Source organism: Gossypium raimondii, chromosome 8, assembly GCF_025698545.1.
Source record: "Gossypium raimondii isolate GPD5lz chromosome 8, ASM2569854v1, whole genome shotgun sequence".
NCBI classification, from domain to species: domain Eukaryota; kingdom Viridiplantae; phylum Streptophyta; class Magnoliopsida; order Malvales; family Malvaceae; genus Gossypium; species Gossypium raimondii.
Genome location: NC_068572.1, coordinates 164200 through 176974, shown reverse-complemented (window position 1 = coordinate 176974; position 12775 = coordinate 164200). Strand labels below are relative to the sequence as shown.

Here is a 12775-nt window from a genome sequence, read left to right as displayed (position 1 = left end):
AATTTTGTTGATATTATTTGTTTGTTTAACATGTTAAATTCAAGTTATCCATACAATACATACATACATACCGTTTGTAACTTGATTCGTGATTTAAATAAACTTCATTTTTAATGCAATACAAATACTTTAAGTGCTTAATTAGAATATTTTGAAATTCATAGATAACTTTAAAACTAAGATAATAATTTGTGAATGTTTAACAAAAAATATATAGGGTAAACTACATTTGTAGTCACCAAATTATGTTCTTTTTCCTTTTGATCATTCAACTATTCATTTTTTCTTTTTTGGTCACTAGTGGGTTAATAGAAACGGAAACACTCAAAAATTTAATATAGTTGGGTGACCAAAAAGATAAAATTAAATAGTTGAATAACCATTTTATAATTTTTATAGTTGGATAATATAAAATTAAAAAATATATAGTTAAATGACTACTAACGAAATTACCCAAATAATAATTAAAAGCATTTACTGAAATTCGCCTTTTAGTAATAAAGATTTTTCCCTACCTGTTCCACCACCTTTTGACTCTTTATTGCTTCTTTTTTTTTTTTTTAAATATTCATTTTAATTTTCCCATTAATTTAAGAACATGAAAAAATGATAAAAAATATCCAAGGAATATGTCAAGAAAATGAGGTTGTCACCTATTTCAAACCAGCTTGTGTCTTGTAAGATTTCTCAAAATTCACATGAAAAAACTCTGATAAATTCCCATAAGAGCTCCACAAAAAATATTTCATATTCACTCAATGGGAATCTCCTAAAATCCAGGTTTCTCTATCCCCCCCCCCCCCTTTTTCTTTCATTTAAGCTCAAGGATTTGTGTTCTTTAGTTTACTAGTAACCTGTTACTGTTTCAGTTAGAACCCTGGATTTCAGCTCTTTACGTTCTATTGTTTATTTCTAGGATTTTGCAAAAAAAAAAAAAAATGGGTTGTAGAGTATTTGAATTGCTGTTCTGGGTTTCTTTAATTTTGTGTTTAGCATGTTTGGTTAGAGGATTTACACCTGCAGATAATTACCTTATTGATTGTGGATCATTTACTAATACTACTGTGGGTCATCGAGTTTTCATGGCTGATAATTTAGCCTCAAAACTCCTTTCAACACCACAAAGTGTTATTGGGAACATTTCAAAAGCTTCAATTACTTCCTCTGATGATTCCCCACTTTATCAAACTGCAAGGGTCTTTACCGATGTCTCGAAGTACACGTTTTCGATTAGCCGACAAGGAAGGCATTGGATTCGGCTTTATTTCTATCCGTTTGCTTTCGGTAATTATAATTTGAGCTTGGCTAAGTTCGATGTTTCCACCGAAAACCATGTTCTTCTCACCAGTTTCAGTGTTCAAGCTCCTCTTGTGAAAGAATTTTCAGTTAATGTAACATCGAATAGCCTTGCTGTTACGTTTAGTCCTTTAAAGGGTTCGTTTGCGTTTATAAATGCTATAGAAGTTGTTTCGGTTCCTGATGAACTCATTCAGGATGGTGCTCATTTGGTTAAATCATCGATGGCATTCCAAGGGCTAACGTTGCAGGCGTTAGAGACAGTTTTTAGAGTGAATATGGGAGGACCTACGGTCTCATTCGAGAATGATACCCTTTGGCGAACATGGGTGCCTGACCAACCTTTTCTGGTAGAAAAAAACCTTGCTGTGAGTGTATCGAATATTAGAGCTGTCAAGTTTGTCGAGGGTGGGGCAACTCCGGATATTGCTCCGAGTACTGTCTACGGTTCCTGTACTGAGATGAATTCTGCAAATGTAACCGGAGGTAACTTCAATGTGACTTGGGAATTCGATGTGGATCCGGGATTTCAGTACCTTGTTAGGTTTCACTTCTGCGATATTGTTAGCGATGCTCTTAACGAGTTGTACTTTAATGTTTTTATTGATTCCTTGATGGTTGTTCGGGACCTTGACTTGAGTACTTATTTGGTCAATGTTTTGGCTGCTGCATATTATATGGATTATGTTACAGATTTGGTTACTAGTAATAAGCTTCATGTAAGTATCGGCCCTTCTACTTTACCTGGCGCTGAGCCGAATGCCATAATGAATGGGCTGGAAATTATGAAAATGAACAATTCTGATGGCAGCCTTACTGGCTCGGCAACTATTAATGCTTCCGGTTCAAGTTCAAAGACGAACATCGGTTCCATAGTAGGTGCAAGCGCTGGGGTGGCTTCCGTGTTGCTGTTGGCTGGAGTTATCTTCATGGTTTGTAGAAAAAGAAGACGACAGGCACTTCACGGGCAATCAAAGACATGGATTCCGTTTTCGATTAATGGAGGGACTTCTCAAACTATGGGGAGCAAATACTCGAAAGGAACAACTGCCAGTCTCAATTCCAATGCTAGCTATCACATTCCTTTTCTTGCTGTTCAAGAAGCCACAAACAACTTCGATGAAAGTTGGGTTATTGGAATAGGAGGCTTCGGGAAGGTGTACAAGGGAGAACTGAATGATGGTACGAAAGTTGCCGTTAAAAGGGGAAACCCGAGGTCCCAACAAGGACTTGCTGAGTTCCAGACTGAAATCAATATGCTGTCCCAGTTCCGACACCGCCATTTGGTTTCCTTGATTGGTTATTGCGATGAAAAGAATGAGATGATACTGATTTATGAATATATGGAGAATGGAACACTCAAGAGTCATCTCTATGGCTCAGGTTATCCGAGTTTAAGCTGGAAACAAAGGCTCGAAATATGCATCGGGGCAGCTCGAGGACTCCACTACCTCCATACAGGCTATGCAAAAGCTGTTATTCATCGTGATGTGAAGTCCGCGAATATCTTACTAGATGAGAACTTCATGGCCAAAGTTGCTGATTTCGGGCTGTCAAAAACAGGTCCTGAAATCGATCAAACCCATGTTAGTACGGCAGTGAAAGGAAGTTTCGGGTACTTGGATCCGGAATATTTCAGAAGGCAACAACTGACGGAGAAATCGGATGTATATTCATTCGGAGTGGTTTTGTTTGAAGTTCTTTGTGCAAGACCAGTAATAGACCCGACGCTCCCGAGGGAAATGGTAAATCTAGCTGAATGGGCGATGAAATGGCAGAAGAAAGGACAGCTGGAGCAAATAATCGATCCTAACCTCAAAGGAAGCATCAGGCCTGATTCTCTTCGTAAGTTTGGCGAAACTGCTGAAAAGTGCTTAGCTGATTTTGGTGTGGACCGGCCCTCCATGGGAGATGTCTTGTGGAATCTGGAGTATGCTCTTCAACTTCAGGAAGCAGTCGTTGGACGCGACCCTGAAGAAAACAGTACAAACATGATCGGTGAGCTTTCTTCACAAATCAACAATGTCGGTCCATTCGATCCCACCGTTTCTTCCGTGCAGCTCGAGGCATCAAGTGTGAATGACCTCTCAGGTGTTTCAATGAGTAAAGTGTTTTCACAGCTGTTGAAATCTGAAGGCAGGTGACTTATATGAGATGGGAAAATCCTATTAAGCTTCTCTTTGACTCGGTTTTCTCTGTTCCACCACGGCTTGTCAAATTCGAGTAGTTTCTTTAATAACAAGGTGGAATGGTCTGAATTCCTTCATTTTTTCGTTGTTAATAGCTCTTCCATGGGAGTTTCAAGTAAGCTTTAGGCAATTGACCAATATGTTTCAATTTAAATTTCTTTCTTTCATGTAGCTTTTGTTTCTGATTTGCCATGTCCATGAACTGATATGCTATAATGTAAATTTCGACTTTTTTCGAGTACTAGGTGTATGATTACTTCGAGATTGATTCTTTTCTTGATTTTTATCTTGCTGCATCAGTGTTCCATATGGTACAAGAATATATGACCTTCCAAAGACCCTTTTACATGAAAAAACCCGAACCTGTTGATACCATTTTTTACGGTAAATTGCATGAAGTAACCGCGCGAAGCCGAATTTGCAGTATGATAAATATACTTAATGACATTTATTGCTCTTGAAATTTGCTCATAAATATTTCATACTTTGCTCATAAACATTTCATACTTGTGTTGGAAGAAAATGGGATGAGATTTTCCTCATATTGAAAGAAAATTGTATCATCAAAAGCACTCAAAAGGACATTATTAGAACAGAATGGAAAGGGAAAATGGGGTATACTAAACTCTGTCAAAGCCACCATCTATGTTGCTTGATCACTGGTCAGGTTTAAGCATAAAATTAACTTACTTTATACTTGCCCAAGTTCGGCCCGAAATATGAGCCTATAATTTTACCAAAGCTTACTTATATTTATAAATAGTTAATCCAAATCCATTTTAGGTCTGTAAATATTTTTTTTTTTGAATTTTTAGAAATATTTATATTATTTTAATTCAATATTTAATAATTTTATATATTTTTAATATTTACATTATAATATTATGTATTACTATAGATTTAGTTTTTGTGTTATAAATTATATAATATATATAAATAACATAATATATTATAGTGTTATGCACATGCAAGACGAGTCGAGTTGAGCTTTAGCCTTGAATGTTCGAGCCTGCCCAACCCATATTTTAAACGGATTTAACTTTTTTTGTCTAAACTCATTTTTCGAGCTTAACATTTTTGTCCAAATTCTTCTAAATTTCAAACAAATTTTCGGACTCTAACAATAACCTGACAGATTAGCAAGAAAACCCAAAACGGTTAACTAATTATGATAACAATCAAGTATTGATTTAGCATCATAAATCATTGATTGTGTGCTCTAATTGTTAGGTGCTAAATACAGAAGTGATTTAAGAAACATACTAAAATTCCATAGTCGATTAATTAACCCAACAAAAGAACTTGTTTTGTAAGTTACATATTTTGGTCCTTTTTTCTACACTAAAAAACAGTGTTTTCATGATTGGTTTTTACAGTATGATTGGGCCTGAAACTTTTTTTTTTCTTCTTTTTTCTTTTGGATTACTTCTTTAATGTCATGATGGTCAAGAAAATGGTGCTGATTTGCTTCCCATCCTTTTCCAGAAATTGAAAACACAAAAGAAAAAAAAAAAGGTTGGGAATTTAAAAGCTAAACTCTAGGTTAGAAATGTCTCTAAAATCTTTGGCCTCACCCACCTCCACCACCATGCTGTCACCATCATCCCTATCTTTTTTCCACAAATTTGGGTTTTTTTTTCTTCCTTTTTTCTGTTTAAGAAATTAGATTTTACATGGTTTTATATACTTTATGTTTTTAATATTATGTGTTTGATACGAATATTTTCAAGATCTTTTATATATTTGAAAGATACATGGAAGATGTTATCTATATACTTATGTACCTATATTTGGATATGTGTTGAATATGGGTAATGAAAATAAATATGAACAAAGGGTAAATAAGAGTAAACTGTAACCTTTAATATAAATGCATATATTATATATATATTCTTGTTTTGTTTTTAGATACATGAATGACAGTGATACAAACCCAGAGGGCAGAACCACAAAGCACACAACCAGACACCAAAAGCAAAGGAACTTGAAATATAGCTAAATGTTTTGTAATTTTATAAGGTGAAAATGGGTTTAACCATTAACATATCATGATATTATGGATATCATCACTCTATTTCCACCAACAAAGAGGGAAGTGAAAAAAAGGCATCGAAATAAATTTAGAAAACTTAAATGCTATTAGAAAGCTCTATAGAAACAACAAAAAAAGAAAAACGGAAGTTTTAATGGCTGAAAATGGTGGTTCAACCACCATGATCAGCCACATCAACCTTGGTCGTACAAGACAACAGCCTGCGGAACATAGCCAATAAGGCGGCAAAAGATACCTCTTTGGCCCTTCTCAGCGCCATACGCTTCTTCTTTGACTTATTCCTTTTTCTTCTTTCCTTCTTAACTCTGCCAAAACATTTAGTTTTCTCAGGCCCAGCTTCATTCCTATGGAAAGTATAGCTCCTAAGGTACATTTGCCTACATGAAATGCTATCAACCACGGTGGACCGCACACGACCGCCCCCGCCGCTGCGTCCGTCGGAGCTCAGTGATCTGACGAACTCGGCATCCGATTCCGGCCATTTGTAGAGGTTCACATATGTTGGCCTGATTGGGACCCTAGTGTCAGTGATGCAGTTTGAGATACAGGTTGAAGCCATTTTGGTTTAGGTGAAGTCTAGGCTAAAATTTCAATGCTTTAAATGAAAGATAGCAGCAGAGAGATGGAAAAAAGCCTTCCTATTAGGGAGGTTTATACAGTGATTTTTATGTTAAAAAAAACACATGTAATGATTTGCCATCATTTAGTGAATGTATGCCTGAAATAAAACAATGTTTTCTCATCATTTTGGGTCCATGTGCATATATATACACACATTTCTATATGCTTTGCTACCACGGTTCATGCTAATGAACCAAGTGTTAAATACAAAAAAGATGTTACAGGCAACTATAGTTCATTGCAAGAATCCAATTTACAAAATATTTTATTAGGTTAGTAATTGTCATTTTCTTTATATGTACTGACTTGAAAATGAAATCCCAATGTTATTTGCTTATCTCAGTGGTTTCTACTGCTAATTTAACTGAAATTTATCAAATTTTGCATCAATGCATAAAGCTTACTGATTTAAACAGCAACTGTAAACATTTTAAAGTGATCAAGGACATATTTTTTTCCTGCAAGTTTCAGTTCTTTGTGTTCTCACTAAGCTTTCCATGAATTCAATTACTTCATTTACTCTTTAGATTGGGAAAAGATTTCAAATTTCAATATAAAAAATCCAGACACTAAAAAAGTTCTTCACATTCCAATAAAATATGAAATTGATAGCACTGGTTACAAATCATAACATCGAACAACAAGACCCAACTTGTAGTTTCGATTAAGCCCTAAAGGATTCCCCTAATTACAAACCTAAACCCTAAATCGACTAACCGCCAAATCCATACAAAGTCCTACCCTGCCTCTTCAGAGCATAAACCACATCCATGGCGGTCACCGTCTTCCTCCTGGCATGTTCGGTGTAGGTGACAGCATCGCGAATGACGTTCTCCAAGAAGATCTTGAGAACTCCACGGGTTTCCTCGTAGATTAAGCCACTGATACGCTTTACTCCTCCCCTACGGGCCAAGCGTCGAATTGCCGGCTTTGTGATGCCCTGGATGTTGTCACGGAGGACCTTACGGTGGCGCTTCGCTCCTCCCTTGCCAAGTCCCTTGCCTCCCTTTCCTCTTCCTGACATCTTCGATATCGAATGAAAATTAAGAAACTTGAATGATTTGGATGGTGAAATTGGAAATTTGAGGAACGGTACGAAATTGCGGGTTATTTTATAGTGGGAACTGGGAAGCTTTTTGTTGAGATAGTGATCCGTGGGTTGAGCTTGAAGATAAACTGCAGCCGTTGATTACTTATAATGAAGGGTTCAAATGAAGAGAAGTATTGGCGCGGATCGATGGCCTCGATTATTACCAGTTACTTTAAGCGCTTTTCCTTTTCTTGTTTGGGTTAAATCCAAGGAACATCCCTAAACTATTATTCATATTCTGAATTAGTTCTCAAATTTCAAAACTGTTTTCAATTGAATCCTAAAAGCATGAATATTGCATCAATCACGTCTTTTCGTTAGTATAGCCATCACTTTTAAGTGTTAAACGCCGGTTTTAATTTAACATGTATTTTTAGAACACATAAATTAAATTACAAACATGTGTAGTTATCACATGATTTTCATTCCATTTAATGGCTAAATTGATACAATGCTATACTTTTACAATAAAATTGATTTATCATAATTTATAAAAATCTATTCTGATAGTTAAATTAAAGCTTCGTTTTTACCCAAGTTTCCTTTAATGGCATCAGCTACAAATTCATACTTGTCCAATATTATTTCTTATCATGTTCACCATCACGGATTCATACAACAAAAGTATCCTTTACCTCTTCCTCACATCCAAATCAAGTTAACCATAGATATCAATCTCCTACGTACAACAAACTCTTTGTTTTGGTCTCAACATTTTGCAGAACCGCAACAACCTTCATGACTTCTTGCTTCGACATTTAAAAGACTCAGAATCGACATGCCCTCTGCTTCTTACAACACCGTCATTCAAGAAATCATGGGATTCGGACTTGGAACTGCAGACAGGATATATGGTAGTGGATGATATTGTTAAGTCATGTATTTACATTCAATGATGGTGGAATCCGAGATCAACCAAGAGACTTTAATGAGTAGAGCTTTGGCGGAATCAAGCTCAGAGTTTGAGAGGATTAACAATGGCATGGTCGCCAAGGTAGAGATGAAGAAGGCTGCATGATATGTTTGGAGGAGGTGGAGGTCGGTTTTAAAGCTTCTCGGATGCCATGTTCTCATATCGAAAAATACAAGAATATTGTAGAACTGAATAGTAAAGATAAACTATGAAAATAGTATGTAATATATGGGTTGGAATGAATATCATTAAGATATTAATATTAAAACATAAATTTATATATTTTACGGATTAAAAAATATTGGATAAATCAAATGGATAAGTGGTAACCAATTTTATGCTCCTTGTAGAATTGTAATTCCTAGTAAATATGGATTCCTTGCTCTTTATAAATAAATATTAATACAAGAATCGAAAATCTCAAAATCGATTGTGATTAAGTTAAAGCTTTGTTCTCTTCAAGTTTCTTCAATGGCTTCGGCTTCAATTTTGTACCCTTCCGATGTTATTTCCCACCATGTTCACCATCACGGGTTGATACAACAGAAACGTCCTTTACCTCCTCGTCACATCCAAATCAAATTAATCGTAGACATCAATCTCCTCCGCCATGATCCGATAATAGACAATTACAGCAACTGTTTTTCTGTACAACAAACTCTTCGTTTTGGTCTCAACATCTTGCAAAACCGCAACAACCTTCATGAACTTCTTGCTTCGGCATTTACAAGACTCAGAATCAACATGCCCTCTGCTTCTTACAACACCCTCGTTCAAGAAATCATGGGATGTGGACTTGGAATTGCAAACAGGACATTTGACAGTGGATGGTATTGTAAAGTCGTGTATTTACATTCAACGATACAAGCATTGTTGGTGGAATCTGAGATCAACCAAGAGACTTTGATGGGTAGAGCTTTGGCGGAATCGAGGTCAGAGTTTGAGAGGATTAACAATGGCATGGTTGCCGCTACCGAATCATCGATCAAGGAGATGATAGAAAAAGTTAAAGTAGAAGCTGGAGATGAAGAAAAGTGCATGATATGTTTGGAAGAAGTGGAGGTCGGATTTGAAGCTTCTCAGATGCCATGTTCTCATGTCTTTCACGATGATTGCATAAAAAAATGGCTGAACCAAAGTCATTATTGTCCCATTTGCCGATTTGAGATGCCAATTGATTAAGATTATAGGAGTTTGTGTTATTGTTTATCCTTCATTTGTAATCTAATGCATGAAGGAATTGGATTTTATTACTCGTAAATGGGTTTAAAAGGTTTAAGTTATTACAGCAACGAGAATATCATCAAATTTGTATCTATCTGTATTTCAAAGTTGTTCTCTGAATTGGATCTAAAATAAATAGGTTACTCTGAGCATATTGGTCATACTCGGACTCATGCTCATGCACTCTTCCACTTTTTTCTCCCATAATTCTCTAAATACATAATAAATAAAATATAAGTATAAATAAGAAGATAAATAGGGGGAAATATCACAAATGATGGTTAATGGGGGATATTATTATAAAGTAAGATTCTGGCAGTACTGGTGGAAAGCGGTATGGATGTAGAGATTTGGATGACGAGAGCTTTGACAGAAATAACTTGAGAGCTTGAGAGCATTAACAACGACATGGTTGCAGCTAATGAATCATCAATCAAGGAGATGATAGAAAGAGCCAAAGTAGAAGCTGGAGAAGAAGACTGCATGATATGTTTGGAGGAACTCAAGGTCGGTTTTGAAGCTTCTCGACTGCCATGTTCTCATGTCTTTCACGGTGATTGCATGGAAAAATGGCTGAAACAAAGTCATTATTGTCCCATTTGTCGATTTGAGATGCCGACTGATTAGTCTGAGATTAAACAACTTCGTGTTTTTCTTTCAGTCTCTGTTTTAGTAGCCATTGAGATGAAAAATGTTCTGAAACTTGGCCTGCTTTGTTATAGCTCCACGCCACATCTGAGACCAAACATCAAGCAAGTGTTGCCAAAGTCTGTTTTAGTATCTTGAATGGCATGGCCAGTTTGCCTGATTTATCCAAAATGCACCATCTTTTTATCCTTGCCATCTCATCACAGCACTGAAACCAACATATCCTATCCATAGCAAACAACCTGGTTACAAATGAGGTTGTAGTTTTGGGAAAACGAAAAGGCTGCAGATACCGAGTGTGGCAAAAGCACAAAACACTCAAAATTTTAACTTCTTAGACAGAGTGTGGAGAGCTGAATGGCGAGCTGCAACTTCTTTTCTTGCAATTTCTTTCTTACCAAACATAGTAAGTCATGTTTAACATTCATATAGTGTCTGCTTTCGTTGCTAACAATAATAGTAATGTTGGGGAAATGAGGGGAGTATAACCCATATGATTGGCCAGAGAAATATTAAAGCCTTGATTCTCTCAGTCTCTGTTTTGGTAGCCATTTAAACTTTCAATTCACTCAACGTCCTCTCTCAAGTTGGAACCTTATTGGCAATGCCACCTTTACATTTCCTGAAAGAAGAGAGCTAAGATGGACAAAATGACCTTCAATTTTCAAGAAAAATACGCAATTGATAATGCGAATTACAAATTATAACAGCGAACAACAAAACCCAGCTTGTAACTTTAACTGAGTCCTACAATTCTTCCGCTATTTTAAAACCTAGACCCTAAATCAACTAACCGCCAAATCCATACAAAGTCCTACCCTGCCTCTTCAGCGCATAAACCACATCCATGGCAGTCACCGTCTTTCTCCTGGCGTGTTCGGTGTATGTGACCGCATCGCGAATGACGTTCTCCAAGAAGATCTTGAGAACTCCACGGGTTTCCTCGTAGATTAAGCCGCTGATACGCTTCACTCCTCCCCTACGGGCAAGGCGCCGAATTGCCGGCTTTGTGATGCCCTGGATGTTGTCGCGGAGGACCTTACGGTGGCGCTTAGCTCCTCCCTTGCCAAGACCCTTGCCTCCCTTTCCTCTTCCTGACATCTTCGATATCCAACCAAAATTAAGAGACGAACGATTTGGTTGATAAAATCAGAAATTTGAGGAGCGAAACTAAATTGCGATGTAATTTATAGCGGGAAATGGGGAGTTTTGTGTTTCGATAGTGATCCGCTAGATTACTTGTATCTTATAGTGGCCGTCGATTACTCTTAATGGAGGGTTCAGATGAAGAGAAGTATTGGCATGGATCGATGACCTAGATTTAGGGCAAAGTAGTCATTAAACCATCGATTTTGTTTTATTTTCATCGTTTATCGGCTAAATTAGTTATATATGTCAATTTTTTTTTTGTTAATTGGTCAAATATGTCTTTTTTTGAAGATTTAGAAAAATAGGTTAATTTTGGGGAGAAAGTATAAAAAGCGCGTTTTTCATAGTTGATAGAAAAGCTCATCTAATTAGACGAATTTTTGTTGATATGTTAAGAAAAGCGCGCCTAATTGTACACCTTTTCTTTGGAATAGTTAGAAAACACTTCCACTTGGGTGTTCATTCTTGATATGTCATCAAAAGCTCGTCTAGCTGGACGCACATTCAAACTCTCTCTCCAAAAACAATTTATTTCTCTAAATCTTGAAGAAAAAAGGCCTATTTAGTCAATTAACAAAAAAAATGGCATATATGCACAATTTAACCTCATTTAACTATTAATTTTCTGATTTAATCATTAAATTTCTAAATTTAAAAATTATTATTTTTGAACTACTTAAAATTTTTACTTTTTTATATATTCTTTACAATTTTTTTCTAGAATTTTAATTTTCAAAAATTTTTGAAATTATTTTGTTTATTTTTATTTTTGTTGAGATTGACCAATTTTCTCATTTTTGAAATTGATAGGGAGAAAAGAGGGTGTAAATATATTGTTTGAATTTGTGAATCGAAATCCAGTAGTGTCGGAAAATGCGGTTTCAGAACCCCATTTTTATAAACAGAGTCCTTAAATATTAGATAAAAATATTTACAGAGTTATTGTGAAAATATATTGAAATTTAATTAAGTAATTTAAACAAAAATAATAATTAATTAAAGCTTTGTGACTAAATTGTGAAAGTTCAATCGCTATTATGCGTTTTAATTAATAAAAATTTAAGGACTTAAATAAGAATGATAAATGATGATGATTCTATTAAGTTTGATTAATTATTAATTAATAATGATTAAAACATGATTAAAATAATTAAACTAAATTAATTAATGATTAATTAGAAAATAAATATATGAGGAATGGGATTTCTTATGCAACATTATAAATAAACATGAGTAAATTAAAACTTTATTTCCCTCAAAATTTAATAATGATGACAGCTTTATTTACATTTCAACTAATATTATTTCTCACCATATTTATCAATATAAGAACATACAATAGACTCGACTTTTATTTCCTTATTATATCCAAATCAAGATAAGATTTTACTTGTTAAATAAGTTGAAAACTAAATCCCCAAACTTATATAATTAAGGATAAAGAAGCATAATTTTCCTTTAGGATAATAAGCATTGCCACCAGATTTGAAAACTTTCAATTTTAATTGTAATTATTAAATTAAAACTTTATTTCTCCTCAAGATTCAATAATGATACATTTCAATCTAATATTATTTCCCACCACATTTACT

General features: G+C 35.2%; 3 protein-coding genes across 3 annotated transcripts; 1 reads left to right on the top strand and 2 right to left on the bottom strand.

Moving 5' to 3' along the window:
* The first annotated feature begins 608 nt into the window (after positions 1–608).
* Positions 609–3747, top strand: LOC105789957 (receptor-like protein kinase HERK 1). The gene has a single exon (XM_012617311.2). It carries the CDS (start codon positions 939–941, stop codon positions 3438–3440), a length of 2502 nt encoding a protein of 833 aa, XP_012472765.1. The 5' UTR covers positions 609–938; the 3' UTR covers positions 3441–3747.
* Positions 3748–5340: 1593 nt separating this feature from the next.
* LOC105789956 (hypothetical protein) lies at positions 5341–6423 on the bottom strand. The gene has a single exon (XM_012617310.2). It carries the CDS (start codon positions 6095–6097, stop codon positions 5690–5692), a length of 408 nt encoding a protein of 135 aa, XP_012472764.1. The 5' UTR covers positions 6098–6423; the 3' UTR covers positions 5341–5689.
* Positions 6424–6724: 301 nt separating this feature from the next.
* LOC105793039 (uncharacterized) lies at positions 6725–11207 on the bottom strand. Its single transcript, XM_052634365.1, has 3 exons — positions 10825–11207; positions 9709–9914; positions 6725–7347 (listed from the first exon to the last, which is right to left on the bottom strand). The coding sequence occupies exons 1-3, from the start codon at positions 11133–11135 to the stop codon at positions 6872–6874; spliced, it is 993 nt and encodes a 330-aa protein (XP_052490325.1). The 5' UTR covers positions 11136–11207; the 3' UTR covers positions 6725–6871.
* Between the last annotated feature and the right edge of the window lie 1568 nt (positions 11208–12775).